Source organism: Drosophila willistoni (assembly GCF_018902025.1).
Source record: "Drosophila willistoni isolate 14030-0811.24 chromosome XL unlocalized genomic scaffold, UCI_dwil_1.1 Seg142, whole genome shotgun sequence".
In the NCBI taxonomy this organism is placed as follows: Eukaryota; Metazoa; Arthropoda; class Insecta; order Diptera; family Drosophilidae; genus Drosophila; species Drosophila willistoni.
This window is the reverse complement of record NW_025814053.1, coordinates 9241182-9266607: the sequence shown is the minus strand read 5'-3', so window position 1 is coordinate 9266607 and position 25426 is coordinate 9241182. Positions and strand designations below refer to the sequence as shown.

Here is a 25426-nt window from a genome sequence, read left to right as displayed (position 1 = left end):
TCTGCTGCCAATCATAACTGCAGCCACATCTCTCTCTCTCTCTCACTCTCTCTCTCTCTCTATGTCTGTATCGTACTCTTTTTATATATTTATATAGATAGATAGATAACTAACATAACATGTCGCCCAAGAAGCGTCTGGGTATTAGTATTGTCGTTGTCCATTTCATTGCCTAACTGCGCATTTCTCGACTTATATGGACATTGGCCAGATAACCACATAACAACTGCCAGCTAGCCAGTCCCCAGTCTTAGTCCCACTCCCAATGCTAGTTCCATTAGCTACGTGGAAGCATCTTTCTAACCCCCTCTATCTCTCTCACTCTCTCTCTCTCTCTCTCTCTCTCTCTCTGGCTCTGTCTTCTTTATTCCTTCTCTACGTGTATACGACCTCTAGACACAGATAAATTGGCGCTATGCAACCTAAACGTACCCGCTATAATTTAACTCACATTGATCATTAATGAAATTTCACATCATTGGCGCAAAAATTTGACCTTCAATTTGAAACTCTAACCTCATTTGACCTGTACTCGCTTCTTTTGGTCTGCCAGTAAAATCAAACAATTTCACCAAGGAAAACAAAAAACTTGTTTTTAGAGCCAAATTCATTCAGGATTCGTTTTCTTTTACATAGACTTGTTCACAGAAATGTTTAAAAATTTGTTTTTCCACATCAAAATAGGTATTATGATTAATCATTATAATTTTTGAACAAAATTGACCAAATTATAGTTTTTGATATATGAATTTTAAGAATCGGTTGAAAATTGACAGAACTACGAATTCACAAAGTTAGAGGGTTATTTGAGATATTTTAAAAATCAACTTTTTTGATTCCATATATTTTCCTTAGACTGTATTTTCGACAATTTCTAATCGATTTTGAAAAGTTATATAGCCATTTAGTATATCAACACTTGGATATATATGCAGATTAAAAGACATTATTCTAAATTGAATTACATACATTTTATTTATACCTTTATTTATTAGCTACAACAAAATCACAAAGTTTAGTGAAAATTTCAGACAATTTTAATGAAACAAACAGTTGTCAAATTTATTGATATTTTATGGCCATAATTTATGCACCTTTCGGATGCATACTTTTTGGCTGTTTTTCAATTGTTATCAATTCGAAGCCCTTAATTACTGCATATTGTACATGCAAATTGTTTTCACTAATGATTCAGTCATTTGTAGCGCAATTTTAATGCAGAAAAAATATTAAGCTATTATCTGTTCAAAATATCTTAGTTATTCATATGGAAAATTGACAAAAGTTATCAATAAAAATGTGAAAAAATATAAATATAAAACATTTCGAATGAGGTCGGCTTCAATCAAACTAAACTAAGCCATGACTTCACTTTATAATTTTCACTGGATAGTTTTCGTCTTTGTGGTTTGATCTCAAATGCAAAAAGTAAGCCTCTGGAAATGGAATTTATTGAATTTCGATTTGATTTTGTTTTGTTTTTCTAATTTTATTTCAAGATAAGTATGCATTTTGAGTTTACAAACTTGAAATATCAGAATTTAGACAAGCAGTTCTGTTCGTTTGAATATTGCTTTTTGAAATCAATCAACCGAACTTATAAGTACGTATCAGTAAAAGTTAATTTACATGAACTTCCAGTTACCAATTTTTCGGTGAGTTTGATTAAAAAGCATTATATAACATTCGTATATGATTACAAGAGAACAAATTTTAGGTTCGATTTCAATTGCTCAAACGTTTCAATGGCTATAAACCCTTTTTGTATGACCTCACAGTTGATGGCTGCAAATTTTTCGCAAAACAAAAGAGCAATCCAGTGGCATTTTTCTTTTACGGATTGGTTGCAAAAAACACCAATATGAATCACACTTGTCCCATTAATGTGAGTACGGAAATTGTAGTAAACAAAGAAAGTGAAAAAACTTCTTTCATTACAGCATCCTGTAATTGTTGAAAAAATGAATATTGCCGAAATGAATTATGGATTAACCGAGACTCTACCATTTCCCGAGGGCGAGTACTTGTTTAACATGTCTTGGATAGCATATGGCAAAATTCGCGCTGTAGTTGAAGTTTTTGGTAAACTTTCTTAAAAGCCAAAAACTCAAACATTTTTTTTTTCGTCTATTTATTACTTCAATTGTCTCTTTTATGAATATGTATATAAATCAATAATAATATAAATAATAAAAATGCCTAAATGGAATCAAAAGTTTTTCAAAAAATACATTTAAGATCAATTAATTTTAGATTATTGTGAAAAATATGACAAAACGAGAGAGAGAGAGAGAGTAAAATCATTCAAACACGAATGGAGTGAGATATTAATATAACGACTAACTAGTCAGTCTTGAAAGTGATGTTGCATTTTCGATTTTTTATCCAACAATTCTGAGCAAGAAATGTTCGATATACCCAAATATATTTTTTAGATCCATCCACACTTATGCTTTATGGGATTGGAAACGTCACCCTCAGACGAATTTTTTCAATACCCTCTACTTAGGTATGAAAAATATTAGGTAATTTATTTGAAAATTAATTGGGTGCTAAAACAAATTTTAAATAAAATTTTAAAGTTCAAGTTGTTAAATAACACTAAAAGTATTACTTAAAATGATTTGTCAATGTTAAAATTAATATATTCGACTTCGAGTCGGCTAACAAAATAGTTCAATATTGTCCAAAAATCGCAAATTTTTAACTGCTCCTTACAGCCCTGGAGTATGCTACGCAAAGTTTGTTGCTCAGGGACCAACTCAAAAAGGGATGAAAAAAACTTAAATTAAATTATTTAAGTCCAATTTCTCATCTTTTTTTTTCCCAACATGACAACACAAATCAATACGAGTGTCGTTTAGCCAAAGGACATTCTAAATATTTTTTTATTTGTGGAAAGTTCAAAATTATTTAAGAATTTCAATTGAAATTTGAAGATTTTAAAAAAAGAACTTAAAGAAACTGTAATTAAGTTCATACTGAAAAGCTCTTCTACCTTGACAATTTTATGATTAACACAAATTGATCTAAATTATTTAATATTTCTTTTCGAAATATGCAAATTCTAAAGAAAATAAAGTTTCAAAAGAACTTCTTGTCATAATGAGGAGATTCTCCTACCTTGTGCTGGGAAATAAGCAAAATATTCGAGTCAAATCCCAAATACGATAATACATACACATATGTACAGACATGTGTGTGTAGTTATGTATAGTACATCGAACTATTCTCATTCGGGACTTATCTATCTTGGTTGGTGGTGGCCATGCCACTTCAAAATTCAACAAGTGTCGCATTCGGTATACAATGGGGAGTAGTGAGCGGTGTTCCCATCAATCTCTCTGATGGCTCTCCATCGACCCACAATGGGCACAAATTAGCATTAGCGTTAAGCAAACAAAGTTGCCTTTGCTACGGCTGCTGCTGTTGTTGCCGATGTTGCTGATGTTGCTACATACTTGCACTTCTATACATAACTTGCTTCTGGGTCATGCCAAAGAGGCGGCCCTCTCAAATGGGGAGGAAATTGTATGTGGAAACAGACGGGCAGACAGAAGAAGATGAAGTGCAAGAAGAAGAACATCCAAGACGAAGAGAAGAGACGAGAAGGAGTCGAACGTGCTACGTGCCGTGAAATACAAATCAGAGATAAACGTCGCAACAAACCAATTTGGTGGCAAGCAGCATCTATCTATTTTCCTTCTCTTTCCTTCTTTATATACATATGTTTGTAGAATATATATTTCTTCTTTCATTTTTTTCTTTTTCTTTTTGGCTCAAAATAGTTAAATAGTCGCGACTTAGCCAAATTGGCACGAGGCTGTCGGGCCAGCAACGAGCAATAAAAAGAACAGACCGAATCAAGTGCGTTGAGGAATTACAATGAACGACAGGTGAGTGTGCGCGTTAGAGATGAGCAGATGGATTCGCATTTTACATGCAAAACAATGATCGTGCATGGCTAAGACTCACGCCGACAACATTGATGGCTAGAGTGTTGGCTGAAAGCCGGGGATGAGGTGAGTGAAGTGTGCCTGTCATAGGAACTAGGCGATAGTTTTACACGCCAAGGGAAGGAAACGGACTGAACGGAGCTGCTGCTGCTGCTGCTGATGATGCCAAATTCAAAAGTGGATTGCGCATGCGTGGAATAGGAATGAGCACAGACTACGACGACGACGACGACGACTATGATGTAGACTCGGCCAACTTTGTTGCCGAAGCAGACGACGACGACGACGACGGCGGCGGCGGCAGCCATGTTGAGCTAATGAAGCGAACGGCCAGGAACACGACGAACCGACAACGACATGCGGAGGACGTGTATGACGCCCGCCAAGTTCAAGTCCGAGTCCAAGTCAAAAGCGTTATTTAATCACAATGTCCCTGTTCCCGTCCCCACCACCATTCTCTCCCTCCTATCCAAGTCTACACACATATGTATGTATATATATATGTATGTCTGCAATGGCGACAGGTGCTAGTTCTGTGGCTGTGCCTGTGACTGTGCCTTAGCCTGTGCCTGTGCCTGTGCCTGTTGCTGGCGGTTTTGAGAATCGCTAAAGAATGCTGACGCGTCGGCCAATCAATTCTGAGAAATGAAAACGCCGTCTTCGGCTAGCTTGTTGGCACATTTGTGCGATGCACAGTCGCAGTCGCAGTTGCAGTCGCAGTCGCAGTCGCAGCCATATAAACATAAAAGAATGCGAAGAAGAAATGCAAAATGCAAACACCACCACGAACCATGCGAGCGGCAACAGCAAAAACAACAACAGCAACAACAACAACAACCACAACCACTTTCCAAATGCATTCATGATGTTTACCGTTTAAATGCGCCCAGTTTGTCTGTGTGCAAGTGTGTGTATGAGTGTCAGTTAAAAGAGAGCTAGCGCGCCCGCGAGAGAGAGAGAGAGAGAAAACAGAGAAGTATTGCAAAGCTTACCTGGCTCTCTAACAGCAAAGAAAAAAGAATACGAACAACAACAAGGAGGAGAAAAGCAAACTGTTATTTCAGCTACCCACATCACAGACTCTCAAACTCTCTCACACACACATACGTACCGCCATGTGATAGAGTGATAGAGATGGAGATAGCCTAAAACAGTTAGCAAAGTTGCCAATTCCCCCACTAGTGGTTTTTGGTTCTTTTTGTGCTTTTTTGTTTGTGTTTTTGTTTTTGTTTTTTTTTTTTTGGAAGATGGCTATAGATGGAGATGATGAGATGTGCGGATGACGATGCTTTCAGGTGAGAAAAGTATGCAAGCAACGTGCGGAAGCGGACATGCAAATCGGTTTCTGTATTTCTGTCGTCATGTTGTTTGCCTAAATACAGTAATTACTCCGATGTCTACATATGTACATATGTACATACAACCATGCATGCATACACACGCTTAAAAGAAATAGAAAAAAAACCGTTATTAATTGCCAGCTGATTGATCAAAAATTGAATATCAACAGTAAATAGAAATTAGAAATTTTCTTTAGTCCCCAGCCACCCCGCCCTGCCATATTAGGCTAATTGTAAATGATCTTGAATCACGATCCTTAGATGCATAAATTCGATATATGTATGTATGTATGTACATACATATGTATGTATGCATTATTTATAGAATAATACTTTTATGCTTTTGAACGTACACAATCAGGATAGGGAAGCGGAGGCATCCACAAGAGACCATGGGAAACTTTTCACATTTCATTGCCAAATATTTTACTAGCCCCCAGAGCCCTAACTTTTCGAAATCCAGCCCTGTATGCAATTGACAATTGTTATTGCAGTTGATATCTATCTATCTAGGAGAGAGAAAGGAATCTATTGATGCTAGTTAGCCTTATTGTGGCTATTGGTTTATATTATTGCCAAACGGCTTCTAATTGGCAAACGATTCTATGTCATTAGGCCGCCTGATTAGCGGCGCCGACGAAAGAACTGTCTCACTTCAGGCCTTGGTGTGGCTGTTGGTCTTCGTCTGTGGCTCTGTCTGTGTCTGTGTCTGTGCTTCAGAGCTTCGTCTTCGGCTTCAGCTTCTTCGGCCTGATGCCAAGTGCCTCTCTGGAGTGTCTGAGCGGGTGCCAAAGCCAACAACAACAAGTTATATAGCTGCCTCTGCCGCTGTCGTACCCATTTGTGTGGCCAACGGTGACTGCGCAGCTCTGAATGCTCTGCCACACTGCCTGCAGAGATGAGACTTGATGATCACTGTTAAAATATCGTATTATCGTATTAGACGAATCCCCCTATCGAAATTAGATGAATCCCCCTCAAAAAAACTATTTAAATATTAAAAAATTGTTGTTGCGACTTTTTTTTTCAATACGACCTCGTCAACCTTTTAAGATCTTAACATAGCCAATCTCACTTAAATAAGAGACTTTCCCAAAAAAATGAACCATTGGGAATATATCTACCAGTATTAGCTATTAAATTTAATATATACTTTAATTTGTAGGTAAGTACATTAATCAATATAATTAAGATATTAAGATTAATAAGATATTAAGATATATATTAAGATATATAATTTAGCAGTGATCTGACAACTTACATTAATAGAAGTTTAGAAATTTCATCAAGGGGAAATCATTTCTTTATTTATTTCCCTTTTCCAAAATACTCTCAGCTTAGAAACACTCGTAGTAAAATAAAAACCGAATTATTTCTTAAAAATAGAAGAGTTTTCGCACATGTATAATAACTTTAATATTTAATATGTAGATAGAATACAAATATATCGGTGCATATTAAAACAATTTTTAAAAAATCTTTAAATATATCTTAGTTAAAGTTATTAATAATTATGTTAATCGGTATATATTAATAATTGCTTTAATATGTAATTGTATTTTTAATTTTAAATATATATTTTATCAAACCTTTATTAAACATAAATTGTAAATAAATAGTAAAACGTAAATTTTTCAAAATTGCACTGTTAAAATTCACTATCCAATGAATATTTCTTTGGTTTATTATTCATACGCCACATAGACCCATTGGTAAGGTATCGTTAGAGTAAACTTCTCCACCCCCCGTTGCGGGTACTTAATATTTTTCAAAAACAAAAACTTTACGCCTTACACTTGCCTCTGTCAATAAGTACATAAATTTCAAAAAAGAATATAAATCGAAACGGATGGTCAGAGTTTTGAGAACGTCTGGTGTACATTATTTTTTTTGTTCATTTTTTTTTATTTTTTCTTCTTTCTTTCATGCTTGATGATTCTCACGATCACGTTTGTATGTATACACATACATTGGAACTTGCTGGTACATAGATATTTTCATCGCTAGACCCACATATACCATCCACATCTAGCTTCATACCCCCGCACTCACCCTCCGCACACAATCTTCTCCTCTACTCTGTCTCTGGAGCTCACTACTTGTGCTTGTGTTTTTTTTTTTCTTCTTCTCAGGTCTCTGTCGCAGATTTTGAGCTCGTTTCTGTAGCTTTGGTCTTCGGCGGTGTCTTCTCGGTCTACGTAGCTGTATAAGTGTAAGTCAGTCTGTGAGTCTGTGTGTGTGTGTGTGTGTGTTTGGCTTGGCTTGGTCTTGTCTTGATTTTCTTCTTCTGTTCCCGACAGTTACATTACGAGGCCAAAGAAAGTATCTTTGACTGGCCTCGCGTATTTCGCGTTCGTCGCTCGCCGAGTTCACACGTGCTGCTCGCTTTGGCGCTTGCGCAGAATATTCCCAAAAAAATAAATATTCCCGTGCAGTGAGCATCATCATTATTATTATTATAAACATCATCAACAACATCATAATTATCATCCTCATCCTCATCGTCATCATCATTATCATCGTCGCTATCACAGTGTGATTCTGTACCTGTATCTCTATCTCTATCTGTATCTGTATCTGCATCTTTATATATGCAACTGTAACTGACTTTTTTGGTGTCCCAAGTGTCTTTCGTATCGTGTGGATTGAGTTTCGTTTTATTTTTGTCTCCTTCTCCGTGTGTGTGTCTCTGTGTGCCCAAAAAGTGTGCCCAAGTGTATTTTTTTGTTGTTTCAACCAATTACCGTTACACACTCCTCTATATAAGTGAGAGAAAGAGCAAAAGAGAGCGAGAGAGAGAGAGAGCGGTGCATTTTTACCTTGCAGTGAAGTGAGTGTGTTATAATGCAATTTAAGGTGTCAATTGCAAATTGCCACAAAAACAAAAACAAAAAAACACAAACCAAAAAAAAATGATCAAAAATACTATAAGAACAACTTGATCCTTAATTTAAAAATCTCCCTCCTCCTAATCCACATCCATATTATTTCTCTAAGTGTATTTGAATCCTTGTTTGTTTTTTGCCAGTCAACCAGGATATACGATATAAAAATTTAATTTACACAATTATGGGGGAAAGAAAGGAGCTTGAAGAGGATTCCATGGTGCTGCTAGTGGGGTGTAAGAAGTATGGGGGAGGGCAGACAACGGGGGGAACGGGGCTTGCAATGGAGAATGGTTGGAGTGTAGAGTCGATAGAGCCGATTAACCAGCTAGACGGCAAAATGCAACCGAGCATTTCATGCTTTCTAATTTTCCCAATTAGCACAAATGCGGCTTGTTGTGTCCGTTGTGTGTGTGTGTCTATGTGTGTGTGTGTATTTGTTGTGCGTTGTGGGTTACTATTGCTTCTATTCCGTTTGACTATCTTCAGAATCAGAAATCAAAAAAATCAAAGTCTTCTCATCATCGTGATGAGGATAATGATCATTAAATCAACTAAATACTAACCCGTTGGAGGCTACAGCTCACTAGGTGCTTTGCGTGTTTCTGTCTCTGATTTGATTTTCTCAGCAACAAAACAGAGACAGAACTAGAGACAGAGAGAAAGAAAGAAAGAAAAACGAGCCGTGGAAAAGTCATAATAATAAAAATAATAATCATAACGATCATTCATACATGTTATAGCCACAACAACAACAACAACAACAAAAACAACTGCAACACCAACAACAACAACTGCAACACCAACAACAACACAATCATAGAGCAAGATAGAAAAAGAAATAAAGAAGTGACATTGTAATACAAAAATTCCCTCACCTGTCGTTGTCGTTCCCGTTCCCGTTCCCATTCCATTTTCCACCTGATCCCAACACATGCATCATCATAAAATGATCTAAGCCTCTAATTAACTGCAACAACATACTATGTACATACATATGTATATACTAAAAATTTCTTTCAGTGTTCAGTTTTTTAGGTCCCACAAAACTTTACAAATCTCTCACCCATCTGTCAAATCAATGTGACTAATTACTAATCAGTTTGCCCATGATGGCATTACAATTCGTTGGTTTTTTTTTTTGTTTTTAGACAACCCACTGAGTGACTGGCTGAGTTAGCATTAGCTAGTTAGTTAGTGGGTTAGTTAGGTAGTTAGTTAGATGGCTGGTTTATAGATTAACTATATGATTGGCCAAACATTTATGCTTAATTCACAGAAGAATCTCCATTATTATGAATTAAGAGTTCTTCTCTTTTTTTTTTTTAGTTTTTTGTTTGTGTGTATTTTTTGAATTTTAATTTATAAATTTTGTTTTAAGCAAAAACCAACAATATTAAATCGTAAAGCGACAATTTTCTTTTTGCACAACAAAATTCCATATTTGTTTCTTGGGTAAGTGGATTGAATTACTAACTTATATTTGTCGTTTCATCATTAAATCAATGACTAATGGCTTAAAATTTTACATTAATCATTGGCCAATTTATCTATGCATCTCTCTCTGTCTCTATCTCTATCTCTTTCACTGTGTGTGAGTCTTAATGGAGCTTAATACGTTTTCGATGTAAGATGATTTAAATGCACCGTTAACTACATTTCATTCTAATTAAGTTAATGAATCGATAGAAACTAAAACTCCTGCCAATGATAGAGAGAGAGAGAGAGAGAGATAAGTCGAGGTGTTTAATACCCTAATAAGTAGTTTTAATATCAAGCTAGCCAAAAAACTAACTTGACTCACTCCTAAAGGTGGAATAAAACAAAACAGGGAGAAGAACACGCGACTTGGTAATAAATGCAATGACAAGTTTTGTTTATCTATGTTAGCCATATAAACGCTCATTCAAGAGAGTTGGCGCGAGGGCAGCGAGAAGGGTCTCGACCCTAAAACCAATGAGAAGACGTTTGCCGACTCTAACTTCATCTTTATCTCCATTTCCATCTCCATCTCCATCTCTGACTTGTCAGTCTATCACCGAGATCTATGTGTGTCGTTGTCGTCGTCGTCATTTGAAATTCATTCATTGTTTTGAGGTTGGTCGACAGGTTGAGCTTCCGACGATCAGCGACCCAGTAAATTCTATTCCTCTTTCACATAACGTTCGTTCGTGTATCTGTCCAATAAATACATACATACATATGTACATACAAACATATAAACCCAGAAACATACAATATATGCAGATGATGATCATGATGTTGATGCCGCCGCCTTTTCTTTTGAGCAAATGTTAATTTGTTAAAAGACAATCAACACTATGCATTCAAGAGATGTACAGCGGCGCTGTCTAACTGTTCTTTGCCTTTCTATAGATGGATGGATGATATAGGTGGCGTCCCTCACCCTCATCCTCACCCTCTCAAACGGCATTCCAATAATGAAATTGAAAATCTTGTTATTGGGGGGAAAGTAAGAGTGTTTAACTCTCATAAGATCTCAATAGATGCATACAAATTGTATGGGTCTTTTTAACACTAAAAACTTCCATTGTTTACTAATTATAGTTTACCTTTCACCTGGCAAACTTACTAGTTATTAATTAGATGTACTTTGTCTCTGCATTTTGTCAAATGTTTTAGCCCATATATATTAAAGGCTGGTCCATAGTGATAACTAAGACGTCATCTTAAATGTTGATTTAAATGTTCCTTAAAACTTTCTCGGCGAATCTTAGAGATCGTTTTTCTTCCATAATAGACTCTAATAGAACATTTTGTTACCTGGGCCAAAGGCCGTTGCCATTATTTTTTGTTGTATTTTATGGATGATATTCATTTGCTTACTTTTTATCTCACTTATTGTTAGAGTTTTGCTTTAATCAAAAGCATAAACTTTTAGTCTTTATATTAGTTAACTTTAGATCTACAAAATTGATTTTTACGTATCTGTTTTCCAGTGGCTAATCCTAAAATATTTATCCTTAACATTTAAATGTCCTTAAAGCCCAACACGATTTAAAAGGCAAATGCAATTTAATGTGTCATAAGTTTGAGTATCAAATACTATCTGGGGACCTCTTTGCCTCTCCTCCTCCATTCACTGTGAATTCATGTTGTTGTCCTTTCTCAAGACATACATACATACATATGTGTATATACATATTTCTCTGGTGACAATCTGTCCATTCTTCTTCTCATTCAAATTTGCATTCCCATGGAGTGGGCGAAGGCGGGCAGGGGATGGGCGGATGTTGGTTGTTACCACAATTGTCGTGTCAGTTGCAGTTTGCCCCAGCTGCTGCTGTTCTACAGACAGACAGACAGACATACAGAAAGACAGACAACAAAAAAGTTTTCGTACAATGTCTTATTTTCGTTGTTATTGTTGTGGGAGAGAAGATCTGAGGTCTAGGCAGGAGGCCATGGCTGGAATTCATTGCATTTCCTTTTTACTGAGATAATTTTCATTATAATTTGTATTTTTGCAAGTGCAAGAGAAACTGACAACACAACAAGACCAGAATATTCATCTGCATTAATTTAGTCATTTTTTTATTTGTTGAATATTAAGGCTTAAATTGAATACTTTCAAGTTGTTAGCTTTCTTGGCTGAAAAAAGCTAACACCAAAGTGAAAAATTAAGTATTTTAATTAGCCAAAGTAAAATCCCACCCCACACCAAAAAAAAAAAAAATAAAAATAAGTGACCAAACTTGCTCTTGGCTTGCTATGAGGTGGAGTAGATGAAAAGATATCTATAAGTAAACCAGTTTAATTAAAATCCGGCGCAAAAGAAAGTGAACCATTTAAAAATATATTTCGTGTTTTTTTTTTTGGTTTTTCTCTTTAGTTTTGGATCATTATCATTATTATTCGTTATTATTGCCCACAGAAGCTGAAAATACAAAATCATAGGCAGGTGATTTACCGTTTAGTTTAGTTGTTGTTTTTTACCTCTCTCTCTCTTTCTCTCTCTCTCTCTTCTTCTACTTCATTTACTCTGCGTTGTCCGTTATAAACCGGGGCGAGCAACAAATGGCCATTGGATTCGAAAGTGGTTTGATTTTTGGTCGATTTTCAAAACATTTTCCCAAGCCAAGTGGAAGTAGGAGGCGGAGGCGGAGATGGAGGTGGAGTAGAAGTTAAAGTCAAAGAAAAAGTGAAAACCGCAAGGCCATCATGTACAGCTATGGCTGCTGCAAGGTGCGACAATTTTCTTTTCCATTTCATTTGATCGATACGATAATGTAATATTAATGATAAATAATGCCATAGACGCTGTCGTCGTCGCCATTTGTTGAATGCCCAAAGGCACTATGCACCACCCATATGTCAGAGTGTGTGTGTGTGTGTGTGTGTGATTGTGGCTTACCGAGCGTGGCCGAATGTTGCCTGCATTTGCTGTTAATTGCAGGCGGCATCGACTTAATTAAGCGTCATTAGACCGTGCAACACACACGCTTGCCCCATCTGGTTGCTGGGAAGCACTTTCTTTGACTTACATTAAATCCAACCTTCCATCTGACGCTTTTTTTCTTTCTACCTCTAGGCTGAAGCTAGGCTTCTCTTAATTAAATGCCATTGTGTTGGCTTTTATAGGTAGAACACTGATCTTAAAGATTGATCAGCTGATATGTAAGTACATACATAATACGTACATACCAACAACAACAGCTGATGCAAAACTTTAACCCTTCACAAATGGGCAGTTAAGCTGGTCTGTTGGTTATAATGATGGCTCAGATTATGGTTATGTTATGGTTAGTTCTTATTCAAAGCACTTTTAGAATCATTAATAGAATAATCTAAAAACTAAATGGTCAGCCTGCATTTTTAGTATAGTCAAATAGGCGAGTTTTTACGATATTCCTCTACGGTTCAATTAGATCAACTTCCAGCACATAATTATCCATATGGAAACAATATTTTTTAGAGAATTTATGAACGCTAAAGAGAAAAACTGTTTATGACACTAGATTAGCCCTAAAATAAAGAATTACAGTTTTCCAAAGGTGGTTATAATCACAAACCGATACAGGCACACACATACACATATACATCCATTTATATTTTTTATAAATTTAATAACACTTCGCTTGTGATTTATAAGTACCTATTAGGTTTTAATTAATTAAATGTTTGCTAATATTTGCCCTAGTCTCAAATTATGCTTCTAAATAATAGGTATATAAATAAAAAGCAAAAAGCAAACCTTCTTCACTGGACACTGTGTGATTCTAAAAATAGCATCTTGAACCCATTTTTAATTGATATTTTTCTTAGTTAAAAGAGCTATAAACATATTTCAGAGTTATTGTATGGGTTGTCAGCTGAAATATTAGAGAATCTTAGAATGATTTGTGTTTCAATGGCAAAAGAAAAACTACATAAATATATTTTAAAAGTTATATTTTGAATTATTTAAAATTACATATACCTATAGTTTTTATACCATACACCCATAGGGTGAAATGGTATATTAAAGTCGCCAAAATGTATGTAACAGGCAGAAGGAAGCATCTCCGACCCCACAAAGTATATATATTCTTGATCACGATCAACAACCGAGTCGATCCAGCCATGTCCGTCTGTCCGTCCGTCTGTCCGTCCGTCCGTCTGTCCGTATGAACACCTAGATCTCGGAGACTGTAAGAGCTAGAGCCACCAAATTTGGTATGTAGACTCATGTAGTATGTAGAGTGATCAAGTTTATTTCAAATTTTTGCCACGCCCCTTTCCGCCCACGCAATTTAAAAAAAGCGTTTATCTCAAAAACTATTCCAGCTAGAGACACCATATTTGGTATGTATATTCGCTTAGTAAATGCACACATTTTGTATGTATAAAAATTTTGCCACGCCCTTTTCCGCCCCCGTAATTTGAAAAACTTGATTATCTCCCGTATTTTTTTACCTTATGCAATCAAATTTGGCACACTTAAATTTAATACTAATATCTAGAAAAATACCAAATACCAAAATCAAAATCGGACAAAAAACAGTCGAGTTTTGCATATAAACGTTTTTCCATAAGGCCGGAGTTGGCCGTTGGCTGGTGGGGGCGCTAGGGTGTTCGTATGATTGAGTGAGCGAGATACTAAGATATGCTTGTAAAAAGCATGTGAAAATGCATTTGTTTAATAAAGTTGAAATATTTGCTTTACTGGTGTATGGTATACCAAAGTCGGCGAGACGACTTACTTACTTACTTCATTTTTGTGTGTTGTTTTGTAAGAAATTATTAATTTTCTATACTCTTAAGTCTCATATTTTGTTCTTCTTGACATTTGTCGACTAAGAGATTTACGAAGATTAAAATATTATTAAAGTACTTAAGAAAACCTTCCTTATTATACACTTTGAAATGAAAGGAAATGCTGGGAAATAGTCTTAAATTTACAAAATGAGGATCAATATCCTCAATAATGCTTTAGTAATAAAATATTTAGCTGATTTTTCTTAATTGATTGATTACTTTATTTTGGAGCTCCAAAATTTTGAATAGAAAGGACTCTAGTCATAGAAAGGACTTCTCATAAGGATAAGAGGATGCTGTTGCAAAAGAAGATAAACGAGGGCATAAAACAAACAATGACATAATTCTACAATTTATTTGGAAATGCATCTACCTAAAGAACAAGTCCGATTGCAAATTTTGACTATAAAAATAAGGTAACCCTACTTTTGAACTTTATATTGTTAAAGGATATGCAAATCCTGAAAAACTGTTGAATTTCACTAATCAATACTTGAACTCACACATACACATGTATGTATGTATGTATGTGTATGTATGTATGTATAAGTAAATTTTTGCGTAGCTTTCTCGTCTCCTAATTAAACGAGAATAGTGAAAATCTTAAATAGAAATAGAAATAGAAACCGAAACAATGAGGCTGACTGACTGACTGGGAGGGAAAGAGACAAAACAGATGATGAGGCAGAAAGAAAAGAGAAATTAATTGGCTCTAAATTAAAAACAAATAAGCATATCAACAATTTACCGTTTTGTCTTCTTATTGACGATGCCGACGCAGCGACGCGTCGACGTTGACGTTGACGCTGACGCTTTACAATTTACAGTTCGTTCTGTGAACGATTCTGACCGCATTTTTGCGCTTGAATTCAAGTGGCAGCAGCAGCAGCGCTGCCAGCAGAGAGATGCCACACATACAAACAGATATGTATCCACTTGTCCATCAACTTTGAATTTGGCTTAATGGACAGAGCGTGAGAGAGAGAGAGAGAGAGAGAGAGAGAGAGAGGAGGAAGAAAGAAACAAAATTTATATACATACATATACATTATCTGTATATCGGACAATCGAGTTGAAAGCCTCGTCGCCCAGTTTCGATTTCATTTTCACCTGCTGCCAAGGCGGGGACCTTACCTGGGTAAAAGTGTGCAAATACAATAAATACACACACACACACACACAGAGAAACAGACAATCAAAATATCCAAAGCAATAAAAGCAACAAGATTTTTTTCCTTTGTGTGTGTGTGTGAGATTTTTTTTTATTATTATTATTGGGATTGCTCTATGGATTGACTGACTAACTGATTGATTGGCGGCATTTCTTTTCTTTCTTTCGTTTTTTTCTCCTCCTTCTTTTTCTTCTCATTTGTACCGTAATAAAAAAATAAATAAAGAAGAAAAACGCAGCAGCACTAAGGGGAAAGTAACCAGTATCTACACTTTCTCATAGATTATGTGCAGCAAAATAAACGACAAAAACCAAAAAACCAAAATGAAAAAAAAAACCAAACCCCTCCCCATTCCAAAAATGAAAGAAAATATGCAAAGGAAAGAAAAAATACATTGTGCTTACCTACATATCGAAAATATGCCGATTCCTGCGGCAACTTCAGAACACAAAGTGGGCGTGTCCACCTCTCATTGTTCACGTTTTTGGCCCCCATGCCCCCCTCCTCTCTGCCTACCCCCTTTTGACCATTCGTACATACATTTTAATATCAATTGTTAAAAAGGTTCGCGCAAGAATTTAGAGTTACCCCTCCCCCGCCATCCCATCCCATCCCCACCTACCAAATTGAGTGAGTCTCTCAGGTTGCAAAGTAATAAAGATGTCTGATGTTCGTCATTAGCCTCGGCATGGACCACAGACAAGCCAGCGGCGTTTAGCCGAAAATTGTTGGTCAACATGCGTATACACACACACACACAGTCACGTACTCTAAAAGAGCAGGCGAAAATAAGAGAAGCCCATAAACAAATTGAAATTTAATAAACGACCCTCGACTGGGCAATTTTCGTTCATAACTGAGATGAACTCAAAAACTTGGTCATGGCCTGAAGTCACCTTACCTTACATATACCTTAAACTTTTATGTTTACCTTATCTTTAAACATTTACAAAATGCGGCGGCAATGGCAAACAAATTTCTAAGAACAAGTTAACATTACTAAATGGAAATGAGTTGAGTTGAAAGCCAAGTCCCTTTGATCAGATCGCTGAGCATTGCATTGCCAATTGCCGTTGCAATGAATGGGCCACAAATTGGCCCACTTTTGTGTTCACGATTTGTAAACTAGCTATTTAGGGGGAATTTCGATGCCACCTTGCGGCCAGAGCGTGACAGAATCAATTGTCCACTTATTGGTTTCGATAGCAATTTCTTTTCTTTCCAACAAACGGAAACAATCTCCAAAGCCCACCCACCCACTTCTGACCCAATCAAACCATTAAAGGCCACGCGACAAGAATTATAGATCTTATAAATAGTAAAGTTTATAGATAAAGTCTGTATCAGGATTTATGTACCAGAGGTTTATGTCGACATCTACTACATCTTGAATTATATTTCCAATCGCTTCTTGCTAAGGGAGCTGTATAATATAGTGACCCAATCCGATATGAAAATATATACATATGTACTCTAAATGCTAGAAACTAAGTACTTCTTGCTAGGCATTTATCCCTTTTGCAAGGCTCTAATTGCCTCAAATGAAATCTGTAATCAGCATTAAGACATTACATACATATATCTCTGATGAAACTACCTTTCATTATTGCTTAATCGCGCGAAACGCTACCCACAAAATACATTTGTTTGTATTCATCTTATTGTTTACTAATAACCTAATTTATCAAGATGGTTCTCTTTCAATTCCCACTTCAATTCACTTCCGAATTGCCAAAGCTAGTTAGAAGTTAAACCAAATTAATGAAATTCGGAAATGATAACATGCCTTTCACTATTTTGAAACTTTTTATGATGTGTGTAATGCCTTTGATGAAAATGAACTGCAAAAGAAATCATGGAAGATGGATCTACATAGGAGGGGTGTGTCAATACTTCAAATGACTTTTTACATTTTTAGCGCTTTACACTTCCAACTAGTGAGTCTTTAAAGTGGTCTTACAATTTCGATAGGTTCTCATACTGACAAATTGCCTTGTTCTAAGCCAAAAATGTAAATTTTTCTGATAGAATCCTCCCCGAAAATGTTTTCTAGATCCATCTCTATATGAAAATAATCATTGCATTTTGCTAAAGAGGCCTTACAAGTAGTAAATTTAAGTATTTATTAATACTATTCAAATTCTTGACAAAGCAAGTCCTTAAATAAACGTATAACCCCGATTTTTGATGTTGAGCCAGTGAAGATTAAAATAACAAAATATTTAAATAAAAAAATGAATAAACAATTGATACAAAATCACGTCAAAAAACGTTTAAATTTTTGTTTTGAGTGAATATAAATCGCGATAGAAAAATAACTAGTCAAGGTCACCCACTGTGTCAATGACGCCTCCAGCCCCCAAAAAACAGTTTGGCTTATAATTTAAGATATTTACTAAAATGTTTAATTCCTCTATTCTAATTGTGTATTGTTTTTGCATTCATCTCGTTCTCAGATCTAGACGCAGCGCCCACATTGCCAATATGTGGAGTCCACAAAAAGGTCCTACACGTCTGTGGGACATTAGATTTAGTAGCTGTATATTTATTTTACATTTAACGGTAAGTCAAATAAATAATTAAAATATTGTAAACGTAAATAAAATGCATGGGAATGAAGTGTAAAACAGCAGTAGCTAATATACTCCACTACCATAAGGGTATGATGAACAAAATGAGTTTCAAATGTGATAAAAATAGATTTTATTTGGATGAGAGACAAAGAAGTCATAATAATTTGCTCGCTGTCTGTTTTGTGTGAATATTGCTAAAATTATCTTTTAATTGATGAGAAATTAAAAAAAAAACAAAAAAATGTTTAAATAATATATCACGTATACGGCATGGAATGAAAATCGAACAGACTAGCTAAGAATTTGGTATTCATGTTTTACTAAACATTTACTAATGAGATTAAGAAACCAAAAGCAATTGATCTCTAGGCCTGTTCTCGTTTCCGAGTCGTTTTCGAGCGTAAATCGACAATTCTGAATGAAATATCAAGCGCTTGGCAGCTTATGGGGCTAACGACAGTGACGGATTAGGCCGGCGCGGGGCCATTTCCGAAACCGAAAATGGTCTAGCTTCTAACCCTAACTTATATAATGAATTTATAGGAGAGACTATTTCAATTCCATTTCGGTTGCTGTCTTATTTCTTGTCCGACTGAATTTTCTTGTTGCTGGTTTTGAAAAATATCTCCATGTAGTTCAAGTGATGTTCCTTTCTAACTCCGAGGAGACAACTCATATCATACAAATGAACAGTTAAATCTGCCTGTTTTCTATCATTCTCGCAATAAAATTAATTGCCTATGGTTATCACAACGATTTATTACGAATAATTTAACATTTAAATTCAATGGAATGAAGCTTAGAACTTTTCGCCTTGGCTTAATGGTCAACTCATGGATTTGCACATTCGGTGGCGTCTGTATGGAATACGAGACAGCATCGGCCACATCTTCGGCACGTAGCATTGGCAAATCGGGCATACGAGCTCTCGCATTCTCGTCAAAGATCTCGGTATCCACAGCACCAGGACTAATGCTCTAAAAAATTGATAGATAAAGACAAAATTGCTGTAGATGAACAGATGACAGATGGCGGACAATGACGACGACTTACGGTTATTTTTGCCTGAGTCTGTTGCATTTGGAACTCCTGACGGAGAACTTCGGTCAATGCAGTTATTGCATGCTTTGACGGAGAATAAAGATTGGAACTATAGCCCGGCACATTGGGCACAGCATGTCCGGCAATACTATTGATGATTACCACATGACCGTCTTTGACTTGGCGACGTTTCTGCGATTGGAATACTTCCCGTGTACACCATGCCACACCCAAAACATTCGTCTTCAGAGTGTCAAGCAATTTCTGCGAGTTGTCCGCCTCAATAACGAAGCCACGACGGGCCACACCGGCATTATTTACAAGGACATCGGCTCCGCCGAGTGTCTGATCGATCCAGGCAAAGGTATCGATAACATTCTGCTCGATGCTAACATCACATTGACGGATATAGAATCGTTTGGCCTGATCGGCTGGCAGTGAGGCCTTCAGTTCCTCCAAACGGTTCTCTCGTCGCGCCAGACCCACCACGATCATGCCCTTGGCCACAAGATCTTTGCAACAGGCCGCACCAATGCCAGAGCTGGCGCCAGTTACGACGGCAACGCGATTCAACCAACGATCCATGTCAATGAAAATTTACACTCTTACTAAACACAAAGAGCACACGGATTGTTCATTTTATACTAAACACTTGACAGAGGCACAAATGTCTCTTAGAGAGCAAGTTGAGCAAGTATTTCACCGGACAGGCAAACACTCAGGGTGACTCTGACTTTTCATTGTAATAGCTAACCATGACCAAGCACAAACAACAATCAACTAATTTCGGCCTTGCCGAACTTTCTATACCCTTAAAGTCTCAAGTCATTCAAAACTGGTAGAACTAGAATTTGGCCAATTAAAAATCAAATCATACATCATCATGAATATACAATTTCGGCAAGGGCAAAAATATCAAAACTAAAATATTTAAATTAAAATCTTATTCTAGAATAAAAATTTTAGCAAGTCATTAATATTATATCATATATAAATATATGAACTTTCGTATAAGCGATAATAAATTGCTCATGTCTTTAGGCTATATAAATATCTGTATATGTACATATTGTTTCAATATCAAGGGGAATGTTTTATATTTAGCTATCAATCTAATGGAAATGTTTAGACTTTCCACTAATATGAATTGAGTTAAACTCCGAAGCTAAAAAAAATAACAACATATTTCTTATCTTATCTTCATGATTAACAAAACCTAACACACTATAATTTTCAAATTCTATATAGTATATATTGAGAGTGAATATGAGCTTATCTTATGAGAATTGATAGTAAATAATTCTAAGGTTCACTCAACTTGTTAAAAAGTCTTAAAACTTTATTAGAATCTCTCAACTTAGACCCAATCAACCCAGGAGTAAATTTTGATAGTTTTTAACAATTAATGTTATTAAAAATATTTTTATTTCGCTGTCTATTGACATTTACGTTAATAAAAAGTAAGTGGAAAGACAAATTTTGGCAGATTGTGCCTTTCTGCCCTTTCTGGGGTCATTTGGTTTATCTTGTAAACAGTTAAAAGAAATCTATATAAATATAAAGATAATAAGTTTATTTGATCTGTTTAAGTTGTCAGAATTTTTTCAAATTTCTAATAAGTGAGTGGATAAATTATGCATACAAAATATTAATTTTTAAATCAAAAGTAGAGTAGAATTTGAAAATGAATGAATAACTGAAATTATATAAAATTCAAACTATTCTTTTAAAAAGTACGATTTGAAAATGTATGAATATATTATATATAGAATTAATCAATATTTATTCTCTATTATATTAATTGTCAACGTTTTGGTTAATTTTTGGGCTTGGATGAAACCTAGTTATCGATATAAACTCCCTCAGGCTAGGTTTTTGTTTTGCATTATTAATTTTAAGTAATGTAATTAATGTAATATGTAATAACTAATCGTTTGATTACTGTTCAGAGAACTCCTAATAAGCTATGAATTAAGACCATAGTATAATTAGGCAATCAAAAGAGAGAAAGCTTAGAAAAATTTGGTCAGTTTTCAAAAAAAGTTTACTTTTTGCTTGCTAATATTTTGCAATTCATAATGTTTTCTGAGGATATAGGTACATAGAAATAATAATAATTGGAAAACATTGAAATTAGCTAGTATTTTCTTGTTCTTACTTGTTTTCTGCCTTGTGAAAAAGTGACTGACTAACTCTAGACAAACTGGCACCATCCTCATTTTCAAACGTCGTCGTCGTCGTCGTTGTCGTCGTCATCTTTCATCTGTTTACCCTATGCAGACATTGCAATGTTGTTGATGGAGCAACAACAACAACAACAACAACAACAACAACAGCAGCAACTTTTACTGCAAATTCCAATGGCAATATTATTATTTTTTTTTGGACGAAACGGTTAGCTTTTGGCCAGGCTATGCCGACATTTGGCAAGGCAGTTTGGGGCAGGTATGCAAAATGCCAGGAGTGGACCCCAGACGGACAGGATTGACCAGTTAGCTTAGTTGCAATGTCTAACTATGTGTGAGTGTGTGTGTGTGTGTATGTTTCAACCAATTCCAGTTTCCAGATGCACTGGAATCTGTTTTCTCAATTCGGGCCTAAGCCTGTTGAATGGCTTCCGTTTTGAATGCATTTTTCCATGGTCAGGCAAAGAGTTAAGCTTTTCGTTTTTATTGATAACACGTTTTCAAAGCAAATAAAAAACCTAAATAAAGCAATTAGTGAAGGAACTACTTTCCTGCACACACACACACACACACTCAAACGAAGTAATGTACTAATTCCATTCCACATGCAGATGCTGGTTTGGGGGGGGGGCAAGATTAGCTGGAGCAGCAGGTGCCTCGTTGTTTCGGGCCAGTGGTGGGAATTGCGCTAATTAGAAATTATAACGGCTTGAAGCTGTCAGCAATTCCCTCCGCATTCCTGACAACACAAATCATGTGAAATTGTGTGGGGAAAGTGTGAGGAGGAAGCCTTTTTGGCCATTCACTTTAACCATTTGCTTTAATTTAAATTATTTTTCTGTTTTTTTTCTCTCTCTCTCTTCTGGCCACCTTACAGTTTAGTTTAGTCATAGCTGGTAATGAATTGTGGCCCATGGATCGGCCAGATGGTATGCCAAACATAGTTTCATTGGAGGTAATGTGCGGTAAGGATCACATGGACGTACATTTGACATTCTCTCATCCATTCGAGGGCATTGTGAGCTCCAAAGGTATGAAATTGCATTCTATTTAATCTCAGCATCGAGTTAATGTTGGTTATTAATTTATGAATTGTTTCGTCGACAGGACAACACAGCGATCCGCGATGCGTTTATGTGCCTCCCTCGACGGGCAAGACATTCTTCTCGTTTCGCATCTCGTATTCACGTTGCGGCACTAAACCGGATCTCAATGGCCAATTCTATGAGAATACGGTAAGCAGTCAAGTACTTCAACCTATTGTGATCTTATCGCCAGCAGAGCCAGAGAAATGATGGTTGTGTTTTTGGTTTTTGGGGCGACAATCGATGATGAAGCTTTCCCACAGTTCACAGAACATTCACCTGCATGGTTTTTTGATTTTTTCCTCTCTCTCTCTCTCTCTCTCTCTCTTTGTCTCTCTTTGTTTTCGCTTTTGGCCTAAATCATCAACCGATAAAACAACAGGTAGTCGTGCAGTATGACAAGGATCTCTTGGAGGTCTGGGATGAGGCGAAACGTTTGCGCTGCGAATGGTTCAACGACTATGAGAAGACTGCCTCCAAGCCGCCGATGGTAATTGCCGATTTGGATGTAATACAACTTGATTTTCGCGGTAAGTCAAACACAATTACAAAATTGAATTCTCATCGAACCGTCTGTTGGTCTTCTCTTCTCTTCACTTCCCTTTCCTTTCGTGCCTTTCCCTCTTGTGGTTATTTATTTAGGCGATAATGTTGATTGTTGGATGGAGATTCAACATGGCAAGGGACCCTGGGCGCCACCAGTGAGCGGCATTGTGCCACTTGGCTCTACCTTAACCCTTGTGGTGGCCATCAATGATTATCGCGGTAAGTTTAATTGACTTGAGATAACAAGAGAGGTTTTTTTCACAATATTTCACTTGTTTTGGCAGGTGAATTTGATATGCGTGTCAAATCGTGTGTGGCCTCCGACGGTTCGGGTCATGTCATCAATCTTTCGGACGAATTTGGTTGTGTGCTGCGTCCCAAGATGATTTCACGCTTCCTTAAGGCACGTGCTCCCGATGAGAGAGCCACGGTTATAACATATGCCTTCTTCCATGCCTTCAAATTCCCAGATGCCCTGAGTGTGCACATCAAATGTAAGGTGGAGATATGCCGTCATGGTTGCTTGGACCATTGCCAGAATACGGGTGCTGGACCTGGTGCTAGCGATGTCCTGGGTCTCGGCCTGGGTCTGGGTCAGGGTAATGCCCATGAACGAAAGGATGTCCATATTGGCGATGCCATGGGCAGTAGTAGCAGCAATGATCTGATGCACGATCTGCCAATGCAGCCGCCAGCATCGGGCACTGGCCAACATGGCATGAACTTGGGTTTGGATCACGATATCTTCTATGAGGACATAATACACGATCACAAGCAGACGATTATGGGTGGTGGTGGCCACGAGAAGAGCAGTGGAAATCTACAGCCACGGCCTGTCCACGAAGATCCCGAGGAGGTCGATCTATCCGATTTGTTTGGCGACGATGATCTCTCCGATATGGAAGGCGGCGATGGTGGTGAACGGTATTTGGGTCTCAAGAAGAGTGGCAAATTCCCGCACGGCCCACGCCAATTGGAGGCGCAAAAACGTATTGGTGTTCCAATGGCTGGACCACGTTCCCTTGAACCCAAACCATCCGATTTTGAGGAGGATCAACTTGAAGATGATGTACCGCGACCGGTGTATCGGCCACAAGCAGAGGCGTTAAAACAACCACGCGAAGATCACATCGATTTGGATAACGATACGGATGAACTAAAGTCAAATAGTAGCAGTAGTTCATCATCATCCGGATCGGCATCCAATTCGGAGGTGCCGCGACCAAGACGCCGTCGTTCTCTGGTCATTGCCGATCGCAAAGTGCGCAGTGCGGATGTCGGGGTCAGTGGACTGTACGATGTCATTTCGGAAGCTGATTTGGCCTTCTCGCCGGACTCGAAGCAGGAGGCGGTAACCGTGTTCCAAGGCAAAATTAGCGAGGAGGTTGTCTATGGCATTTGCATGCCAGTGCCAGGATTTAGTATACTCTTCATTGTGGTCATATCGGCGACAATTGTTTCGGCTCTAATTGCCGGCTCTCTGCTCTATCGCTATCAATTGCAAAAGGAGGCATTGGAGAAGCAGACACCTATGCCGGTGCCAGGTACCTTGGCTTCTTGGATGACATTGCGTCTCTTCCGGCTGCGTCACATGCAACAACAACAACAACAACAGCAACAACAACGACCGCAACAACAGACTGCCAGTGTTGGACATGAGACAGTACAGTGAATTCCATTAACACTATGGGATCGATCATATTATGCTTTCTGCTCACATTCCATCTTTGTTTTTTTTTTTTATGATTGCCTTCTTTTACTTTCTTTTTGGAGCAACAACCGACTGAGTAATTCGTTCATCTAAATAACCGAAATTCTAACGAAATTCATTCTATCTATCTCTATTGCACGGGGCGTACTCGTTAGTTTTTTTTTTTTTTTATTAATTAGTTAAGCTTAGCTTCTCGTCAGCTTCTTTCGGGCCACATTGCAATACACGAAGAACGCTTTTTGTCCCCCGATCAACCGGTCCATGCTAAGATATTTATTTATTTATTTTTTGTTTTAATCCATTTGATTCGCGATTCGTCACAATTTGAGTAGTGGTGCTGAAGTGAAGTATATATATATATACATAAATATATATAAATATATATTTTTTTTTGTTTTTTTTTTTGTTGTGAAGTGGGTGCATTTAGTCGATAATGCGGTACTCGTTACTCGTTACTTTGTACCGAACCAGAGGTGCTATCTTCCTCGCTCTATCCCTACTATCTAATCTATATTTCTCTCTCTCTCTCTCTCTATATCTCTCTATCTCTCTCTTTTGTTAGACGATACGCATACGTACATATACAAGTACATAAATTGCACACATTGTGGCGTAGTGTTAAGGGAAAATTTATTTATTTTATCATTTAAGTTCTGAGCGCAACGAAATGAAA

The 25426-nt window shown here is 37.0% G+C and overlaps 2 protein-coding genes across 2 annotated transcripts; one reads left to right on the top strand and one right to left on the bottom strand.

Moving 5' to 3' along the window:
* The first annotated feature begins 7796 nt into the window (after nucleotides 1-7796).
* Nucleotides 7797-25115, top strand: LOC6644627. The gene is made up of 7 exons (XM_023177036.2): nucleotides 7797-8126; nucleotides 18068-18173; nucleotides 22289-22442; nucleotides 22519-22646; nucleotides 22879-23026; nucleotides 23139-23261; nucleotides 23327-25115. Exons 2-7 carry the CDS (start codon nucleotides 18096-18098, stop codon nucleotides 24712-24714), a joined length of 2019 nt encoding a protein of 672 aa, XP_023032804.2. The 5' UTR covers nucleotides 7797-8126; nucleotides 18068-18095; the 3' UTR covers nucleotides 24715-25115.
* Nucleotides 18898-19810, bottom strand: LOC6644628 (farnesol dehydrogenase). Its single transcript, XM_023177035.1, has 2 exons — nucleotides 19238-19810; nucleotides 18898-19161 (listed from the first exon to the last, which is right to left on the bottom strand). The coding sequence occupies exons 1-2, from the start codon at nucleotides 19808-19810 to the stop codon at nucleotides 18898-18900; spliced, it is 837 nt and encodes a 278-aa protein (XP_023032803.1).
* Nucleotides 25116-25426: the final 311 nt, after the last annotated feature.

Excerpts from the sequence above, each read along its gene's own strand:
- LOC6644627 (XM_023177036.2), top strand. The coding sequence starts at position 18,096 with ATGTGGAGTCCACAAAAAGGTCCTACACGTCTGTGGGACATTAGATTT. Across the intron at positions 22,443-22,518 it reads GGGCATTGTGAGCTCCAAAG|GACAACACAGCGATCCGCGA; the intron begins GTATGAAATTGC and ends TTTCGTCGACAG. Across the intron at positions 23,262-23,326 it reads GGCCATCAATGATTATCGCG|GTGAATTTGATATGCGTGTC; the intron begins GTAAGTTTAATT and ends TTGTTTTGGCAG.
- LOC6644628 (XM_023177035.1), bottom strand. The coding sequence starts at position 19,810 with ATGGATCGTTGGTTGAATCGCGTTGCCGTCGTAACTGGCGCCAGCTCT. Across the intron at positions 19,162-19,237 it reads AGACTCAGGCAAAAATAACC|AGCATTAGTCCTGGTGCTGT; the intron begins GTAAGTCGTCGT and ends TCAATTTTTTAG.